Source organism: Sturnira hondurensis, unplaced genomic scaffold (assembly GCF_014824575.4).
Source record: "Sturnira hondurensis isolate 20B ecotype Veracruz unplaced genomic scaffold, ASM1482457v3 Scaffold0023504, whole genome shotgun sequence".
NCBI classification, from domain to species: Eukaryota; Metazoa; Chordata; class Mammalia; order Chiroptera; family Phyllostomidae; genus Sturnira; species Sturnira hondurensis.
In genome coordinates this window covers 119,888-136,451 of record NW_028096135.1, presented here as the reverse complement: position 1 = coordinate 136,451, position 16,564 = coordinate 119,888, and the positions used below count along the sequence as shown (strand labels likewise).

The 16,564-nt window shown below is 37.9% G+C and overlaps 1 protein-coding gene across 3 annotated transcripts in view; it reads right to left on the bottom strand.

Moving 5' to 3' along the window:
- F8 (coagulation factor VIII) overlaps positions 1-16,564 on the bottom strand; it is a 211,571-nt gene that overhangs the window by 166,216 nt on the left and 28,791 nt on the right. For all 3 annotated transcript variants that reach the window (XM_037037826.1, XM_037037828.1, XM_037037827.1), the window contains exons 3-5: positions 14,217-14,339; positions 10,243-10,455; positions 1,848-1,916 (exon numbers count right to left, since the gene is read on the bottom strand). In XM_037037826.1, the coding sequence (XP_036893721.1) occupies positions 1,848-1,916; positions 10,243-10,455; positions 14,217-14,339 (405 nt within the window). The remainder of the gene's footprint in view (positions 1-1,847; positions 1,917-10,242; positions 10,456-14,216; positions 14,340-16,564) is intronic.

Below are 16,564 nucleotides of genomic sequence, written 5' to 3'. Positions count from 1 at the left end.
CACCAACTTTTTGGTTTCAGAGGGAGGAGAAACTAACTTGGTGTGAAGGAGGAAACAGGCTTTCTAGGCAGAGGAAACAACATAAGCAATGGTCTGGATGAAAGAAAAGGCATGGCATATTTGGGTATAATACAAGATGTGTTCAGTGTGGCTGGAGCCTGGAGAGTGAGCCAGGAAGAGGAACACAATTTAGGCATCCTTGTGTTAACAAGTTTGCGTTTAGGTAAAATGGAAGAATTTTAAAGACTGGAGTGGCAAGATCAGTTCTGCATTTCAGTAAGCTCCCCCTAGCTGGTATAGTAATAATGGAGTGTCAGGACATGCAAAAAGACCAGGAGACCAGTCAGAAAAGAGATTACAAGGGCCTCAAGTCATAAGATGAGCCCTAGATGGTGTGGCTCAGTGGATTGAGTGCTGGTCTGTGAACCGAAGGTTGCTGGTTCAATTCCCAGTCAGGGCATATGCCTGGGTTCCCAGTGCAGGGTGCACAAGAGGCAACCATACATTGATGTTTTCCTCTCTTTCTCCCTCCCTTCCCCTCTCTAAAAATAAATGAATAAAATCTTTAGCAAAAAAGAAGATGGCAGTGTAGGAGGATAAGAGAGGACAATGGATGATCATGCTGTTATTGTTGGTTATATGATGATTAGAAGGAGGAAGTGGCGGATGTACTAACACTACTGAAGCACTATTCTGTTTTGAGTTACTTAGTTGAAATCACTCACAAATATCCTATGAAAAAAGTAGAGTTGGCCCTTGAATAACATAGGTTTTTAACTACGCAGATCCACTTACACACAATTTTTTTTTATAATATCTAGTTGGCTTTCAGTATCCTCAGGTGTCACCTCCTTGGAGTCAACCAACCACAGGTTGAAAATGGTACAGTTGGGAATCTTTGGACGTCGAGGGTGTACTGTATGCATTTCTTTGCCATTTTATGTAAGCGACATGAGCATTCACAGATTTTGGTATCTAAGGGACGCTCCTGGAACCAATTCCTTACAGATACCAAGGGGCAACTATGGTTAAGTTTTGGGGGAGTCAAAAGTTATACGGATTTTTGACTGCGCAAGGAGTCAGCATAACCTCCATGGTATTCAAGGGTCACCTGTAATATTTCAATTTTAAATTTTGAGGAAACTGAGACACAGGGAAGTTAAGCAACTTGCCAAAATTACTTAAAAGTTAATAAACTAAGATAAGAAAAGGTATACTCATTGAAGCAGAGAATAGAACTGTGGCTGCCAGGAGCTGGGTGTGGGGGAAATTGGGAGATATTAGTCAAAGAATTCAAACTTTCAGTTTTAAAGTGAATAAGTTCTGGGGATCTAAGGTATAGCCATGATAAGTATAGTTACAAATAGTGTGCTGAACACTGGAAATAAGCTGAGAGTAAATTTCAGGTGCACTTGTCACACACAAATAGTAACTGTGAGGGGATGGATGTTAATCAGCTCGACTGTAGTAACCATTTCACTATGTATATGTATATCAAACCATCATGTTGTAAACCTTAAATATACATACAATATACAATTTTTATTAAACTTTTATTAAGTTGAGTAAAAAGTCTTTGTTAGTGGATTTAATGAGGGGGATGAAGGTAGTAGTTACCCAGCTCCTGTATCTTCTTACCACATAGCTGCCAATGAAACTAAGGGTGCATTTGGGGAGGGGGCATTAATTATCATTTGCATCTCCTTTATTCCTGAATAGTAATGTAGTTTATGATCTTTTTATAATCACTTCCTCTGAACAATTGCAGCTCTCATCTCACGTATCAGAATAAATTAATATATTTATTTTCTTTCAGGAGCCCAACATTCAGATTGCAGCTCACTAACCTTCATCAAATACAGCAAAAAGTAGTACAAATTCATGCAAGGTCTGTGTCCTTTCTCTGGCCAGACTCCCTGAAAAAGAAGTGAGAGCATTTACTTTCTATTAAAAATCCTTTTGTAGCAAATTGATACTAAGAGGAGACATTACTTCATCATCAGCTTAAAAGTAAGCACAAATATAGTTATTTGTCTTCCATTAACTTGACTATAACATCATTTCTTTAATGACAGGTCTCCTTTATTATTACTTCTAAAACTAGGGTAAAGATCTATTTTTTAATTTCAAATTTGTTGCAGACCACTACTTTTATAAAATACAATAAAATTAATTATTACAACATGAAATTAAAAAGACACAGAATACAAGTCATATAATCATATCTTATTTACAGGGTGGGGCAAAAGTAGGTTTACAGTTGTTTACATGGAAAAATACAATAATCAATAAATAATAAAAGAATAAACTGTACTTCCCATACTTACAACCTGCTTTTGCCCCATCCTGTATATATCTATGTGTTTAGAGAAAGTATAAAAGAGAAAAGAAAAATTCTAAAAATAATGCACACTATTCATGGAAAATGTGCATATAAGCAATTAATATAGAGAATTTCTATTATGTTTTAACATTTGTTTACTTCTGCAATTGTAGATAAACAAAAAGTTATGAGCAAAACAACAGCTGTCCATATTAAACACCTGCAGTCACACTTCAAATGAACACCACGCACACCAATATTTAAAATTGTTAATGTTAAAAACGAGCTTGCTTCTTGCTTTCGTAGGTTGAGTTTGTTGGTTGTTTGTCTTAACATTGTATTTCTTCACTTTATTGAAAAGTTTTTTTGAAAGCTTATTTTAAGTAGCAAGATTTTTGCTTATGATAGTCCCCTTTTGTCTCTCTTGTACCCTTGATACTTGGAAAGTAAAAGTTTTATTAGACAAAAAAATTACTCATACAAATTTAAAACACAGGCAAAGCTCTCTGAAAACATTTTAATTCTTATTTTATTTTTTAAATTATCAAATAATGAAATTGACTTTCACTTTTTGGTGAACTACCACCATCAGGATACAGAACAGTTCCAAAAGCTCCCCAAACTCCCTCCTTCGATCCCTTTAAGTCGTATATCCAGTATATGTATGTGTATATACTGGAGTATATGTATACACCATACAGTTGCATTTTTGAGAATGTGATATAAATGGAACCATAGAATATATAAGCTTTTGAATCTGACTTTTTTACTTGGTATAATGCCTTTGAGATTCATCCATTTTGTTGCATGTATCTATACTATATTTATTTTATTTCTGGGTAGTAATTTGTGGAATGGATGTACCACAATTTGGTTAACCGTTCACTTACTGAAGGACATTAGGTTGTTTCCATTTTTTGGCTATTACAAATAAAGCTGCTGTGAGCATGCATGTATAGATTTTGTATGAAGGTTAAGCTTAAATTTCTCAAGAGGAAAAAAATAAGGAATGGAAATAAAGTTTATATTTAACTTTATAAGACACTGACTACAATTCTGACACCAGTTTCAGTGTGTGTGTGTTTTTCTTCAACATCGAGCAGTTCTGGGACATGAACTGGGTGTCATACAATTTAACTCAAACCTGACTCTATTCCTGGAGTTGGCATCAGACCCACCAGGTTAAGGACTCAGTTCTACAAGACTGCCCTCTCTCCACCACTTCAAATGCCAATTGCAAGTCCAGGTTGTCACCTGTGCTATAAATCAGAGGTTCCAGTGACCCCACCTTGGGTTCCATTAATTTTCTAGATTGGCTCACAGAACTGGGAGACACATGTTACATACTAGATAACAGTTTATTATAAAATATTATAACAGAAACAGCCAGATGGAAGATATACATAGGGCAAGGTATAGGAAAAAGAGAGGACAGTTTCTATGTCCTCTTTAGGTGCATCAATCTCAGACCACCTTCAGGTGTTCACCAACCAGGAAGCTCGCCAATCCCATCCTTTTAGGTTTTTATAGAGGCTTCATTACATAGACATAATTGATTAAATTACTGGCCATTAGCAATTAGACTCAACCTCCATCCCCTCCACCCCATCATATGAGTGGTACTGAAAGTTCCAGCCCTCTATGGTTGGCTCCACTGGCAACCAGCTCCCAACCTTAGGTGTTTCCAAAAAGTCACCTCATTATCATAATAAAGGATACATTTATCACTATCATCATAGGACATAACAAAGGTTTCAGGAGCTCTGCCAGGAATGGGATGAAGATCAAATACATATATTTTATTTTAAATCATATATTACACTACTAAATTGTTTTCCAGAGTAGCATTACCACTGTGAATTCCCATGAACAATGTTGTTGTGCATTCCTGCCAGCATATTTGATAATGTTTAAATTGTTATTTTAGCTATTCTAATAGGTATGTAGCAGTATTTTGCTGTGGCTTTAATATGCATTTTTTAATGATAAATGACATTGAGTATCAGGAGTCAACCAGCAGCCCTTGACACAGTCAGGAAGGAGGAGATACATCTGCACAGCAGAGGCAACTGTGGCTGGATTTCCTGTCTATCTCTCCTTGCATGTTTGTTTTTGTGATTAATAGGTGGTGAAATTTTGACACCTGTATTTCGGGTCCAATGATCCGCATAATTCCAATGAAGTTGTACAAAATGATTTCTTGGCCAGAGAACAAAGTTCCCCCTAATGAAGTTGCCCCTGAATATCTAGAAGTTGATGAGTAACAGCCCCTTCTCTACCTTGGACAGGAATATATATTAATTAGAATTAGACAGGCAAAGAAACAGGAGAAGCTGGTTAGCTACTACAAACTAAGCATGTAGAAACAATTACCAAGGAGTCAGAGTCCATATTACATAAACATTTTAGACAGAAAGATAGATAGCTAAGTTAGACATCACAAAGGCCTTATAATAAATTTCCTATAACCTCTGCTCAGTCTAGCATACCCTTTTGCCCCATGTCAAATGCTAAGAACTTTAATAAACAATAAGACATCTAAACTCTGTACATACAGCTATTTCTTTTTTATATTTATTTAAATATTATTTAAGTACAGTTTTCTGTCTTATACTCCCAACCCAGCCCACCCCTCCTCAGTGCTCCCCACCTCCCTCCCACTTTTTAAAAAATACTTTATTTATTTATTTTTAGAGAGAGGGGAAGGGAAGTAGAAAGAGTGGGAGAGAAACATCAGTGTGTGTTTGCCTCTCATGCGTCCCCCACTGGGGACCTGGCCTGCAGCCTAGGCACGTGCCCTGACTGGGAATCGAACTGGTGACTCTTCGCTCCACAGGCCCGTGCTCAATCCACTGAGCTACACCAGCCAGGGCCATACAGCCATTTCTAATTGTCTGATTAATGGCTCTCCTGGTCAAAACAACCTTTGTTTAACATAACTGAAACTATGGAAATTCTTGTACTTTTCCTGGTTACTTCTGTATTGGTTTTTTCTGCTTAACTGATCACGCCATTCGCCTGTTCCTTTAATGTTATGTAACAATCTCTATAAAAATAAAGCCGAAATCAAACTCTGAGAGTTGGGTGAGACCCACAGAGGCTGGCTGTTCTCTGGCATCCATTCGGGTGTCTGGCTCTTCATTTGTCGCCTGTGCCGTCTATCCTTTCGGGGACCTTGAACACCCTGCTGAGGCTGAACCCCGGCAACTGAGCATTTTTTCACATACTTATTTGCCACTTGTATATCTTCCTTGGTAAAGTATCTATTCAAATCTTTTGCTCATTTGAAAAATCAGGGTTTTTTCTTATTGTTGAGATTTGAGAGCACATTATATATTCTGAATATAAGTCCCTTGCCAGATATGTGACTGGCAAATATTTTCTCAGTCTGTAGCTTGTTTTTTTCATTCTTTTGTCAGTGTTTTTTTTTTTTACAAAATAAATGTTATTACTGTTGATAAAGTCAAATTTATCAATTTTTTTAAAGATTTTATTTATTTATCTTTAGAGGGGAAAGGAAGGAGAGAAGGAGAGAAGTATCAATGTGTGGTTGCCTCTCATGAGTCCCCTGCTGGGAACTGGCCTGCAACCCAGGCATATGCCCTGACTGGGAATCGAACCGCAATCGTGTGGTTCATAGGCCCTCACTCAATCCACTGAGCTACGCCAGCCAGGGCTCAATTTTTTAATAAATGATGTTTTTGGTGTCTTCTCAGAACCCTTCTCCTAACCCCAGGTCATGAATATTTTCTGCTATATTTCCTAAAAATTTTATGGTTTTATATATTATATTTATATCTATAATTCATTTGAGTTAGTGTTTGTATAAGTAGTAAGGCTTAGAATCGTTGCATAGAGATGTTCAATTTTTCTAACACCATTTGTTGAAAAGTCTATCCTTTCATTGAATGGTTTTTGCACCAAATCAATTGGGCATACTTATGTGGATCTGTTTCTGGACTCTATTCTGTTGCATTAATTTATGAGTCTATTCCATTGGCCAATACATGTTATGATTAATGAAGCCTTGCAGTAAGTTGTAAAATTGAGTAGAATTATTCTCCTAAATTTATTCTTCTCTTGCAAAATCATTTTAGCTAATCTAGTACTTTTGCCTTCCCATATAAATTTCAGAATCAGTTTTCTATAGCTACAAAGAAAACCCCCACATCATATTGGAATTTTTATTGAACTTATAGCTCAGTTGGTGAGAGCATCATCCCAATACACCAAGGTTCAGGGTTTGATCCCCAGTCAGGGCACATGCAAGAAGCAACCAATGAATGTACAAATAAATGGAACAACAAAGCTCTCTCTTTCTCTCTCCCTCTTTCCCCTCCCTCTGTTCCTCCTTTTCTTTCTCTAAAATAAATAAATAAGAAATTAAAAAACTATAGATTGGAGAGAATTGAGGATAATCACTACATTGAATCTTACAGTTCAAAAATAGTATTCCTTTTTTATTTTTGTACTTTGTTTTTATTTATTTTATATTATTTTTTATAGTTAATATTTTTCAACATGTTTTATTATTGTTCAAGTACAGTTTTCTGCCTTTCCCCCCACACCCCTCCCCACCACCCAGCCCTCCCCACCTCCCTCCCCGTTTTTACCCCCCTTTGTTATTGTCTATATGTCCCTTATAATTGTTTGTGAAAACCCTCAAAAACACTATTTCTTTCTATTTAGATCTGCTTCAGTTATTTCATCAGTACTTCGTAGTTTTTACCACACATGCATATGTTTTGTTACATTTACATAAATTTTAGATGTTTTGAGCTATTGTAAATATTATTCTTTTTTAAATTTTGATTTCTACTTATTGATAGTACATAGAATGCAATTTATCTTTAACAGCATTATTGAGATGTAATTGATATACAAAGAATGGCACATATTTAATGTGTATAATTTGATGAATTGGGACATAGGAAAACACCTTATGATACCATCACCAAATCAAAGTAATGGGTATATCCTATATCTCCCAGGGTCTCCTTGTGCCTCTTAGAGTATGTGTGTGTGTCAAGACCATTTCATGTGAGATCTACCCTCTTAAAATATTTTGAAGTGAAAAATACCATATAAATTATATGTTACCATGTTAACTATATAAACTGTTGTACAGCATATCTCTAGAACTGATTTCATCTAAAATAACTGAAACACCATACCTTTTGAATACCAACTTCCCATTTTTTCTACCCTACCTTCTGGCAACCACTATTATACTCTCTGCTTCAATGAGAATTTAAGACTATTGAACTTCTGGCCAAGATGGAGGTTTACATAGATATGCTTTGCTATCTCAAACAACAAAAAGAAGGACAACAACAAATTTAAAAACTAAACAAAACAAAAAATACAACCAGAACTGTCAGAAAATCAAAATATTGGAAGTCTGACAACCAAGAAGTTAAAGAAAAAACTTTCATCCAGACTGGTAGGAAGGACAGAGACAGTCAGCTGCGGCAGAGAGGATGCGGTGCAAGGCAGCGGACCAGTGCCAGTGAGGTGGTGACTGGAAGACCAGGGCAGGCAAGGCCACGGCTGGCATACTGGGCAGTCTCACATCTGGGTGCAGATAAACTGGGAGAAATGACTGGGGAGTGAGACAGGCCACACAACCCAGGAGTCCAGTGCAGGGAAATAAAGCCTCAAAAGCTCTGGCAGTAAAAACCTGTGAAGGTTGTGGTGGTGGGAGAAACTCTTAGCCTCACAGGAGAGTCTGTTGAAGAGTCCCACAGGGTCCTAGGAGGTATACAAGTCCACCTACCTGGGAATCAGCACCAGAAGGGCCCAATTAGTTTGGAGGCAGCTGGGGAAGTGACTAAAAGCCAACCAAGAGCCAAGCCAATGGCATTTTTTCCTCTTGGACCCCTCCCCCACATAGTGCCACAATGCAGCTTTTGGGCTGTCCTGCCCTAGGCTCCATCACATAACAGGTACACTGAGACACTCTCTCTCTCTCTCTCTCTCTCTCTATATATATATATATATATATATATATATATATATATATATATATCCCAAATGAAAGAACAGATCAAAACTTCAAAAATAGAACTGAGCAATGAAGAGCTAGCCAACTTATCAGGTACGGAGTTCAAAACACTGGTGGTAATCAGGATGTTTACAGAAATGGTTAAGTATGGTCACAAAATAGAGAAAGAAATGCAGGTTCTGCAAAGTGAAATATAAAAAAATGTACAGGGAACCAACAGTGACAGGAAGGAAATTGGGACCCAAATCAACAATTTGGAGCAGAAGGAAGAAAGAAACATCCAACCAAAACAGAATGTAAAAACAAGAATTAAAAAAAATCAGGAGAGGCTTAGGAACCTCTGAGACAACCTCAAACATTCCAACATTCAAATCATAGGGGTGCCAGAAGAGGAGAAAGAGCAAGAAATTGAAAACTTATTTGAAAACATAATGAGGGAAAAGTTCCCCAAGTTGGCAAGGAAATAGACTTCAAGGAAGTCCAGGAAGCTCAGAGAGTCCCAAAGAAGATGGGCCCAAAGAAGCACATGCCAAGGCACATCATAATTACATTAGCCAAGATTAAAGATAAAGAGAGAATCTTAAAAGCAGCAAGAGAAAAGGAGACAGTACCTACAAAGAAGTTCCCATAAGACTATCAGCTGATTTCTCAAAAGAAACATTGCAGGCAATAAGGGGCTAGAAACAAGTATTTGTAGTCATGAAAGGAAAAGACCTACATCCAAGATGACTCTCTCCAGGAAAACTATCATTTAGAATGGAAGGGCGATAAAGTGTTTCTCAGATAAGGTCAAGTTGAAGGAGTTCATCATCACCAAGCTCTTATTAAATAAAATGTTAAAGGGAGTTATCTAAGAAAAAGAAGCTGATAAAAAATATGAACAGTGAAATGACTATAAACTCACAAATATCAGCAACTGAATCTAAACAAACAAACTAACTAACTAACTAAGCAAACAACTAGAACAGGTACAGAATCTCAGAAATGGAGATCACATGGAGGGTTATCAGTGGGGAGGGCGAGTGGGGAGAATGGGAAGAAAGGTACAGGGAATAAGAAGCATAAATGGTAGGTACAAAATAGACAAGGGGAAGATAAAAATATTATGGAAAATAGAAAAGCCAAGGAACTTATACGTGTGACCCACAGACATGGTGGGGGAATGCTGGTATGAGGCAGGGTGCAGGGTGGAGGGGAATAAAGGGGAGAAAAAATGGGACAGTTGTAATAGCATAGTCAATAAAATATATTTAAAAATTGTGGGGATAGATAGTACCATATTCATAATTGGGACAAAATATTCCCAGATTCATAATTGGGACAAAATAAAGTCTGGTGGAGCTGATTTCACCATTAAAAATTTAGGATTAAAATAGATTATACAATGTTTATTTTCTAATTTAGTTTATACTATGAAACTATAAATTAAACAAAGACAATGAAAATTAAGGTTGTTTTTAAAATAACTTATAAACATATATAAATGCTTACTTTCTCAGATTTTTATATGCTTTTGGGTTAGAGATGAGAAAATAACCTCCCAAAGTAGTCTATACACCAATGATCACACATTTGGACATGTCTACCTTCATGAAGCTTTCAAGAAACTTAGCACAAAATTTATAAAAGGCACTACTGGGACAATCCACAGGATATTTGAAGTGGAAAGCAGAAATGGTTTGAGAAGAGAGACATAATTCAGGAAATTGGCTTTTCTTAACCGTGAAAGTGCAGTATGGCAACATAGGATGGGCATTTGTTCCTTTAAGAAACTGATTATTCTCCTTTTCATGGGCATGATGCTAGAGAAAAGGAGCCTCTTTCAGATTAAAGAACATAAATGTGATCTTTTATTAATAGATCCAAGATACTTCCCTTCTTATTTCCTCTCATTCCTACCCTTTCTTACACTTACCTTCTCTGCAAACCAGCAGAGTTCCAATGAGGCCTGAATTCAGGTCTTTCACCAGGTCTACATGAGAAAAATAGGAGTAGGTGAGACATGGTGGGTCTGAGGCCATTGGACCATTCTCTTTCAGGACCTGCCAGACATAGGTGTGACTTTCACCAGGAATGACTTTATCATCTTCCTTCTCCCTTTCAATGGTCTGATCCTCATATTCAGCACCTAAAGCAAGAATGTATAAAATTGTCCTTTTTACGCCCATTGTCCACTTAGGGAAAAATATCAAGTTTAGTCACCAGTAGATTCTACACAAGACACAGACTATCTGCAACTTATTTTTTTAATTTTAATTGTTGTTCAAGTACAGTTTTCTGCCTTTTACGCCCATTCCAACACCCCCTCAGTGCTCCCCACCTCCCTCCCATTTCCACCCCCCTTAGTTTTTGTCCATGTGTCCTTTATACTTGTTCCTGTAAATCCTTCCCATTTCCCCCCTGAAATTCCCTCCCCTCTCCCCTCTGGTCACTGTCCACCTGTTCTCTATTTCAGTGTCTTTGGTTATATTTTCTGCAACTTAATTTAGAAGACTAACAAGCAGCAGCTATAAATGGGGAGAAGCCTCATGTATTCCAAGGGAGTTCTAGACCACTATTGCAAAGGTAAGTGGTGAGTGTTTCTCAATGAGACCTCCATACTGTAACCAACTATTTGCTTTTATTGTTGCATATTTTAACCTAATTGAAATCAGTTTAACTTAACAGATACGTATTGGGTAAGTACTTTGTCTCAGACTCTTTAGTAAGCATTGGGGAGGATCAGGGAAGGAGAAGATACAGAGATTTTTTTAAAGATTTAATTTATTTTTAGTGAGAAGGGGAGGGAAGAAGAAAGAAAGAGAGGGAGAGAAACATTAATGTGTGGTTGCCTCTCATGCGTTTCCAACTGGAGAACTGGCTGGCAGCCCAGGTATGTGCCCTGACTGGGAATTGAACCAGAGACCCTTTGATTTGCAGGCTGGCACTCAATCAACTGAGCCACACCAGTCAGGGCTAGATACAGATATTTTTTTAAATGTTGTTAACTTGGTTCTCTCTAGAGGGGCAGATCACATAAGGGGCAGATGTCTTCTGTCTGTCCTGTCTTTAGCAATGTTAAATTTGATCCCTGGCTTAGCTTGATACTTCTATTGTAAATTGAGCACTATATGTGTTCATTGCTAATGAAGTGTCATTGCATCTAAATCTTCTCTTACTTCTATTGAACCATTTTTTCTGGTAACTCACCATAGCTTTATAATGGTTTCTGAAGTTTCACAGTGGCAAAAGCATCCAGGGTGCTTTTCATTTGTACTCCATCTTATCTCATAACATTTATACACCATCTCCAACACCGCAGTGCAAGCAACCCCTGTACTGCCCTTGTTCTGCCAATATTTTTACTACAAACTCTCAGCAGCCAAAGGCCACCCCCAAAGTCCAGGCAGGTGGTCCCCACCATAAAGTCAGCCTCTCCAGGGTATAGGGAAATCCCCTCCACTGGGGACTAGGGACAAATGGTTTCATCAAGAAGCAACAGCAGACCAATAGTTGTGCTTGGAAACCTTGGTGGACACTTAGAAAAACCTCATTGGTATCTGGGGATGGAGGGTGTGGTTCATCTGTTTATGTGATCATGGGTCAGTATCAAGTTCTGGATAGTGGATATGTTTGGATAGGGAGGGAGGGGATCATGGAGGGGTACAGAAGGGGTTTCAACCATATCTATAATGTTAAATCAAGGAAAGATGGCCAAATGTTAAGTTTTGGCAAAGTAATGTAATGGGCACATGTTTGTTTGCAATATTATTTCCTATAATTTTCTTTGAAATACTTAATTAAGAAAAGAATACCATTTTTCTTAATACTAAGGTTGGGAGAGGGGTATAAGAGGCCAAGAATGTGTGAAACAATATAGCTTTCTTGGGGAGAAGGACAGTGAATGGACTGGGAGAAATGTAGCATTAGGATGGTCAGGCAGTGCTGAGGAACCACTTGAGGTAAGATATTATGAACTTAGTGATGCAACTCTATTTGATTGTGTGATTTCTGTTTCAAGTATGCTATTCACTTGATGGCTAACAGAATAGGCAATGAACAGATTTAGCCAGGGTAGAGGTTTAGCAAACTGAACAGAATTGAGATCAAGGAGGCCAGGAACTTGAGAAATGCATGTAAGGGAACCATGGTTGTGATGAGCCAGGGCATCTAAACTGCTCAAGGAGGGAAATGAAAAATTAAGGGGAAAAGTGATGGTGAAAAAAAATGTAGGATTGATGGATGGTGGACCTAAATGAAAATGAAGAGTTGTTGGAGTGGGCAGTAAGAGAATGTAAGGTGAAAAAAATAGATGATACTCAAAATAGTGAAGGCTCGAACTTGAAATTTCAGGGACTGCACAAGCTGCTAATAACAATGTGTATCCTTTAATGAAGACAAAGTTGATTGTGAAGACCATGTGGAGTAAATGGTGCTTGGGAAAAAGCATTGTGCACAGCTCTTAGAGTTTATCTATCTACTTATGTGTATTTCATTTGGAAGACTTCTGCCTCCATCAATCTTTTCTGGACTTACTTATACATCAGCCACCTGCAAATATTCTAAGTAGAATGTGTTTTATATAATTTTAATTTTCTATTATATAAGGAAAAATACTGTTCACACATTTGAGAGTTCAGGGAGTCTGACTGTCTGCTTCCAATGTGCCTTTTGCACGGAAGATAACCTAAGGAGTGTACCGAAAAAACAGAAATCTACTTCTCAAAAGAAGTCATTTAATCCTTTAAACCAGTCAAAGCCTTTTTAAATACTTTTGGGTTTGAGATACACAATGAAAAGAGAAAATTTGCCCTAGCTGGCATAGCTCAGTGGATTGAGCATGGTCTGTGAACCAAAGGGTCACAGGTTCGATTCTTAGTCAGGGCACATGCCTGGGTTGTGTGCCAGGTCCCCAGTGGGGGCCACACAAGAGGCTACCACACATTGATGTTTCTCTCTCTCTCTTTCTCCTTCCCTTCCCCACTTAAAAATAAATAAATAAATAAATAAATAAATAAATAAATATCTTTAAAGAAAAAAAAAAGAATTCTAAAAAAAGAAAAGAGAAAAGTTAAGTAGGAAATCATGGGACTTCCTGTTGAGAAAACTGAATAACCATCCTAAATGTAGTGGTATAAACAGCTACTATTTTATTATGCTCACTGATCTGTGGATCAAGAATTCAGACAAGACACAGGCAAGCTGGTCACTCTGCTCCATGATGTTGGCCCTGGCCACATGAGTGTAATCCAGAAAATTAAGGACTTCCAATTTCAGAATGAGAAATTGGTCAATATGAGAACACAGTTAGGCTGTGCAACAAAGGGCATGTGCTCTAATACTTTATTAATGATTTCCTGGAATCTTCTTGATCTATATGTTATGATCTCTCTGAACAATATCATAGTTGATTGTGGCATTCTCTTCATTCCCTTCCTACACTATGAAGTTTAAGGAGAAGATAGTTGAAGAGACTTTGGCCAAACAGGTTGTTTGTTTTAACAAGGTCAGCTTGTGCTTCTGTTATTTGGCTCTCATCACATGATGGCATCCATATTTAGAAATTGAGAGAAGGGGAAGGAGAGGAAATATCTGAAAAGTCAGAATCTAAGGAAGAAGAATTTTGTTTCAACTTTATACCATGAGTCTTGACCCTTTCCTAGGAAGTTTCCTGGGCATAGGAAGGCAGATGAAGTGGGAATTTTAGACCCTGTGGCCTGGCTCTCTGTGAGAAAACAGAGGACCAAACCAAAACTTTGGAGATGAGAATAAAATGACAATATCCTTAACTTCATGAAATGGGCCTAGGTTAGAAATGGTCCTAATTCTACTATTCATTAGTTGCATGACCTTATACTCAATACTCTTCTATACCCAGATGACAGTATAATACAAGGACATTTGACTCACCTTCAGAAGCTTTCCAGTAGGATACACCAACAGCATGAAGACTGATAGCATGAGAAGCCATGTTTTTAAGTGTAATGAGTACTGTGTCATAAACCTCAGCCCGGATGGTAGGACCCAGCAGACCTGCAAGAATGAAATGGTTCCCAAAGGTCACTTGGATGGTGTCACTCCAGAAAACCTGTTTTTATGAAAGTCATGGTCAAAGTCACAGTAGAGAAGCATGCCCCTACGACTATTGATAAAAAGTACTTAAATGAATGAATGTAGAAACTGCTATCACCAACTCAACCTCGTGGTTGTTCTGAGGACAGAGTTCTGGCAATTCATTCAATGCATTCATTCATTTAACTAATACTAGTTGAGTTCTTACTATATTCTGGAAACTGTCCTAGGGAGTGGAGATGCAGTAGTCAGTAAGACATCATGGAGATCACTTTTGAGGGACATTAAGCACATAAAGAAATAAACAAGAAAGTTCCAGGTTGTTATAAACACTAGAAAATATGGTGATATGCTAGAAAATGATGGGGCTGGAGGTGGAAGATACTTTAAGTATGGTCATGAAGAGGGGCCTCTCTGAGGATGTAGCATTTCAGCAGAGATACAACTAATAAAAAAGCAAGATTTTCAAAGATCTGGTGGAAGACCATTCAACACAGATAAAATAAATGCAAAAGTCCTGAGACAGGAATAAGCTTCACAATAGTTGGATACATGTGGTTGAAACAAGCAGAGGAGTAACAGAAAATAAGGGTATAGAGGTAGGCAGGGAACATAACATGGAGGACTTTGTAGGCCATGGGAGTTTGAAGGAATTTAGAATTTATAAGAAATAAGCAGGAGCCCTGGCTGGTGTAGCTCAGTGGATTGAGCGTGGGCCTGCGAACCAAACGATCGCGGTTCGATTCCCAGCCAGGGCACATGCCTGGGTTGCAGGCCAGTTCCCAGCAGGGGACTCATGAGAAGCAACCATACATTGGTATTTCTCTCCTTCTCTCCTTCCTTTCCCCTCTAAAGATAAATAAATAAAATCTTTTAAAAAAGAAAAGAAATCTCCAAACCTGTAGAGAATTAAAAAAAAAAAAAAGAAGAAGTAAGCAGGAAGGAGGAGGAGGAGGAGGAGGAGAGGAAGAGGAAAGGAAAATGAAAAAAAAGTAAGCAGACTTAGGATTTGTTTTGGAGGAAGCATCAACAAGATTCGCTGAAAGATTGGATGTTGCAGATAGAAAAAAGAGAGAGAGGATCCAGGGATGCTGCTGTGATTTTGGTTTGTGCAACTGGTAGTCAGGCTATGATACAGAAAATAAAGAGGAAAAAAAAGACTCCTGACTTATACATATATTAAGTATAAGATACCTAGAAATTATTTATTGAATGAACTGGATTCAGTGGGATGAAAATATGAAATGCTTTATTTTTCATTATTTTTCATTTTATTAGGTGAAATTCCCCTTTCTTGCAATTTGAACAATTCCAAATTTTTTTACAGTAACCTTTACATATCAACAATATAATTTGTAGGTACTAATAAGTCCAGTCCAGTCTAATATCAAACTTTTTATCTCCCCTGCAATTTAAGGGTTCCTCCCTCCTCCAGCTAAGTTCTGACCAGCATGGAAAACTTAATGGGAAAAAGGTTTTTTGGTTGAAAGTTTCACAGGTTTTCACCTTTCTCTCCTAATCCTTCTCCCCTACTCACCTTACTGACTCTTGACCCTCTAAGGTTGGAGCTAGTGGGAAATAAAAACAAGGATGAAAAAAAGAGGTGTGATGACAAGATCTTTCTCAGAATGAGCAGTGGTAAAGTGGCTTTGGTACCCCCTAGTTGTGGCACATGTCAAAATTCTGGCTCTTTCTTTCTTAGGGAACATATATGAGTTCTTTGGAGATTCTCTCCCTTAAAATATATGTGTGCCCCACTCTACCACTCCCTGGCATGAGATATGTCTTCTCCACCTGTCACTTGTATCTCTCCTCTCAGTTCTTGTTTCTGGCAGTACAATCACATTGTATAACTTTTTTTTCCTGTTGGGATCACCTAACTCTGGAAGGAAGACCTCTCATACAAGGTCTTCTTGACAGAAACCTTGTCCTGTGACCTGCCTGGCTTCACATCTAGCAGTGAAAGTACAGTTAACTTCTGCTATAGCCTACTCTCCTTATTATACACCATCATGGGAAGTTCCCTCAAGACTCTGGCCTTAAAAGTTTTTCCAAATAAAACCAAGCACTAGTCAGTTTCTCCTAAACTCCAGAGGTCCCATTTCAGGTCTTCTAAGTAATTCTCCTGAAACCTCCCTCATTATAGCTTGATATGAGGGAGAAGCCTCTCTACCCTTATGGGTAGG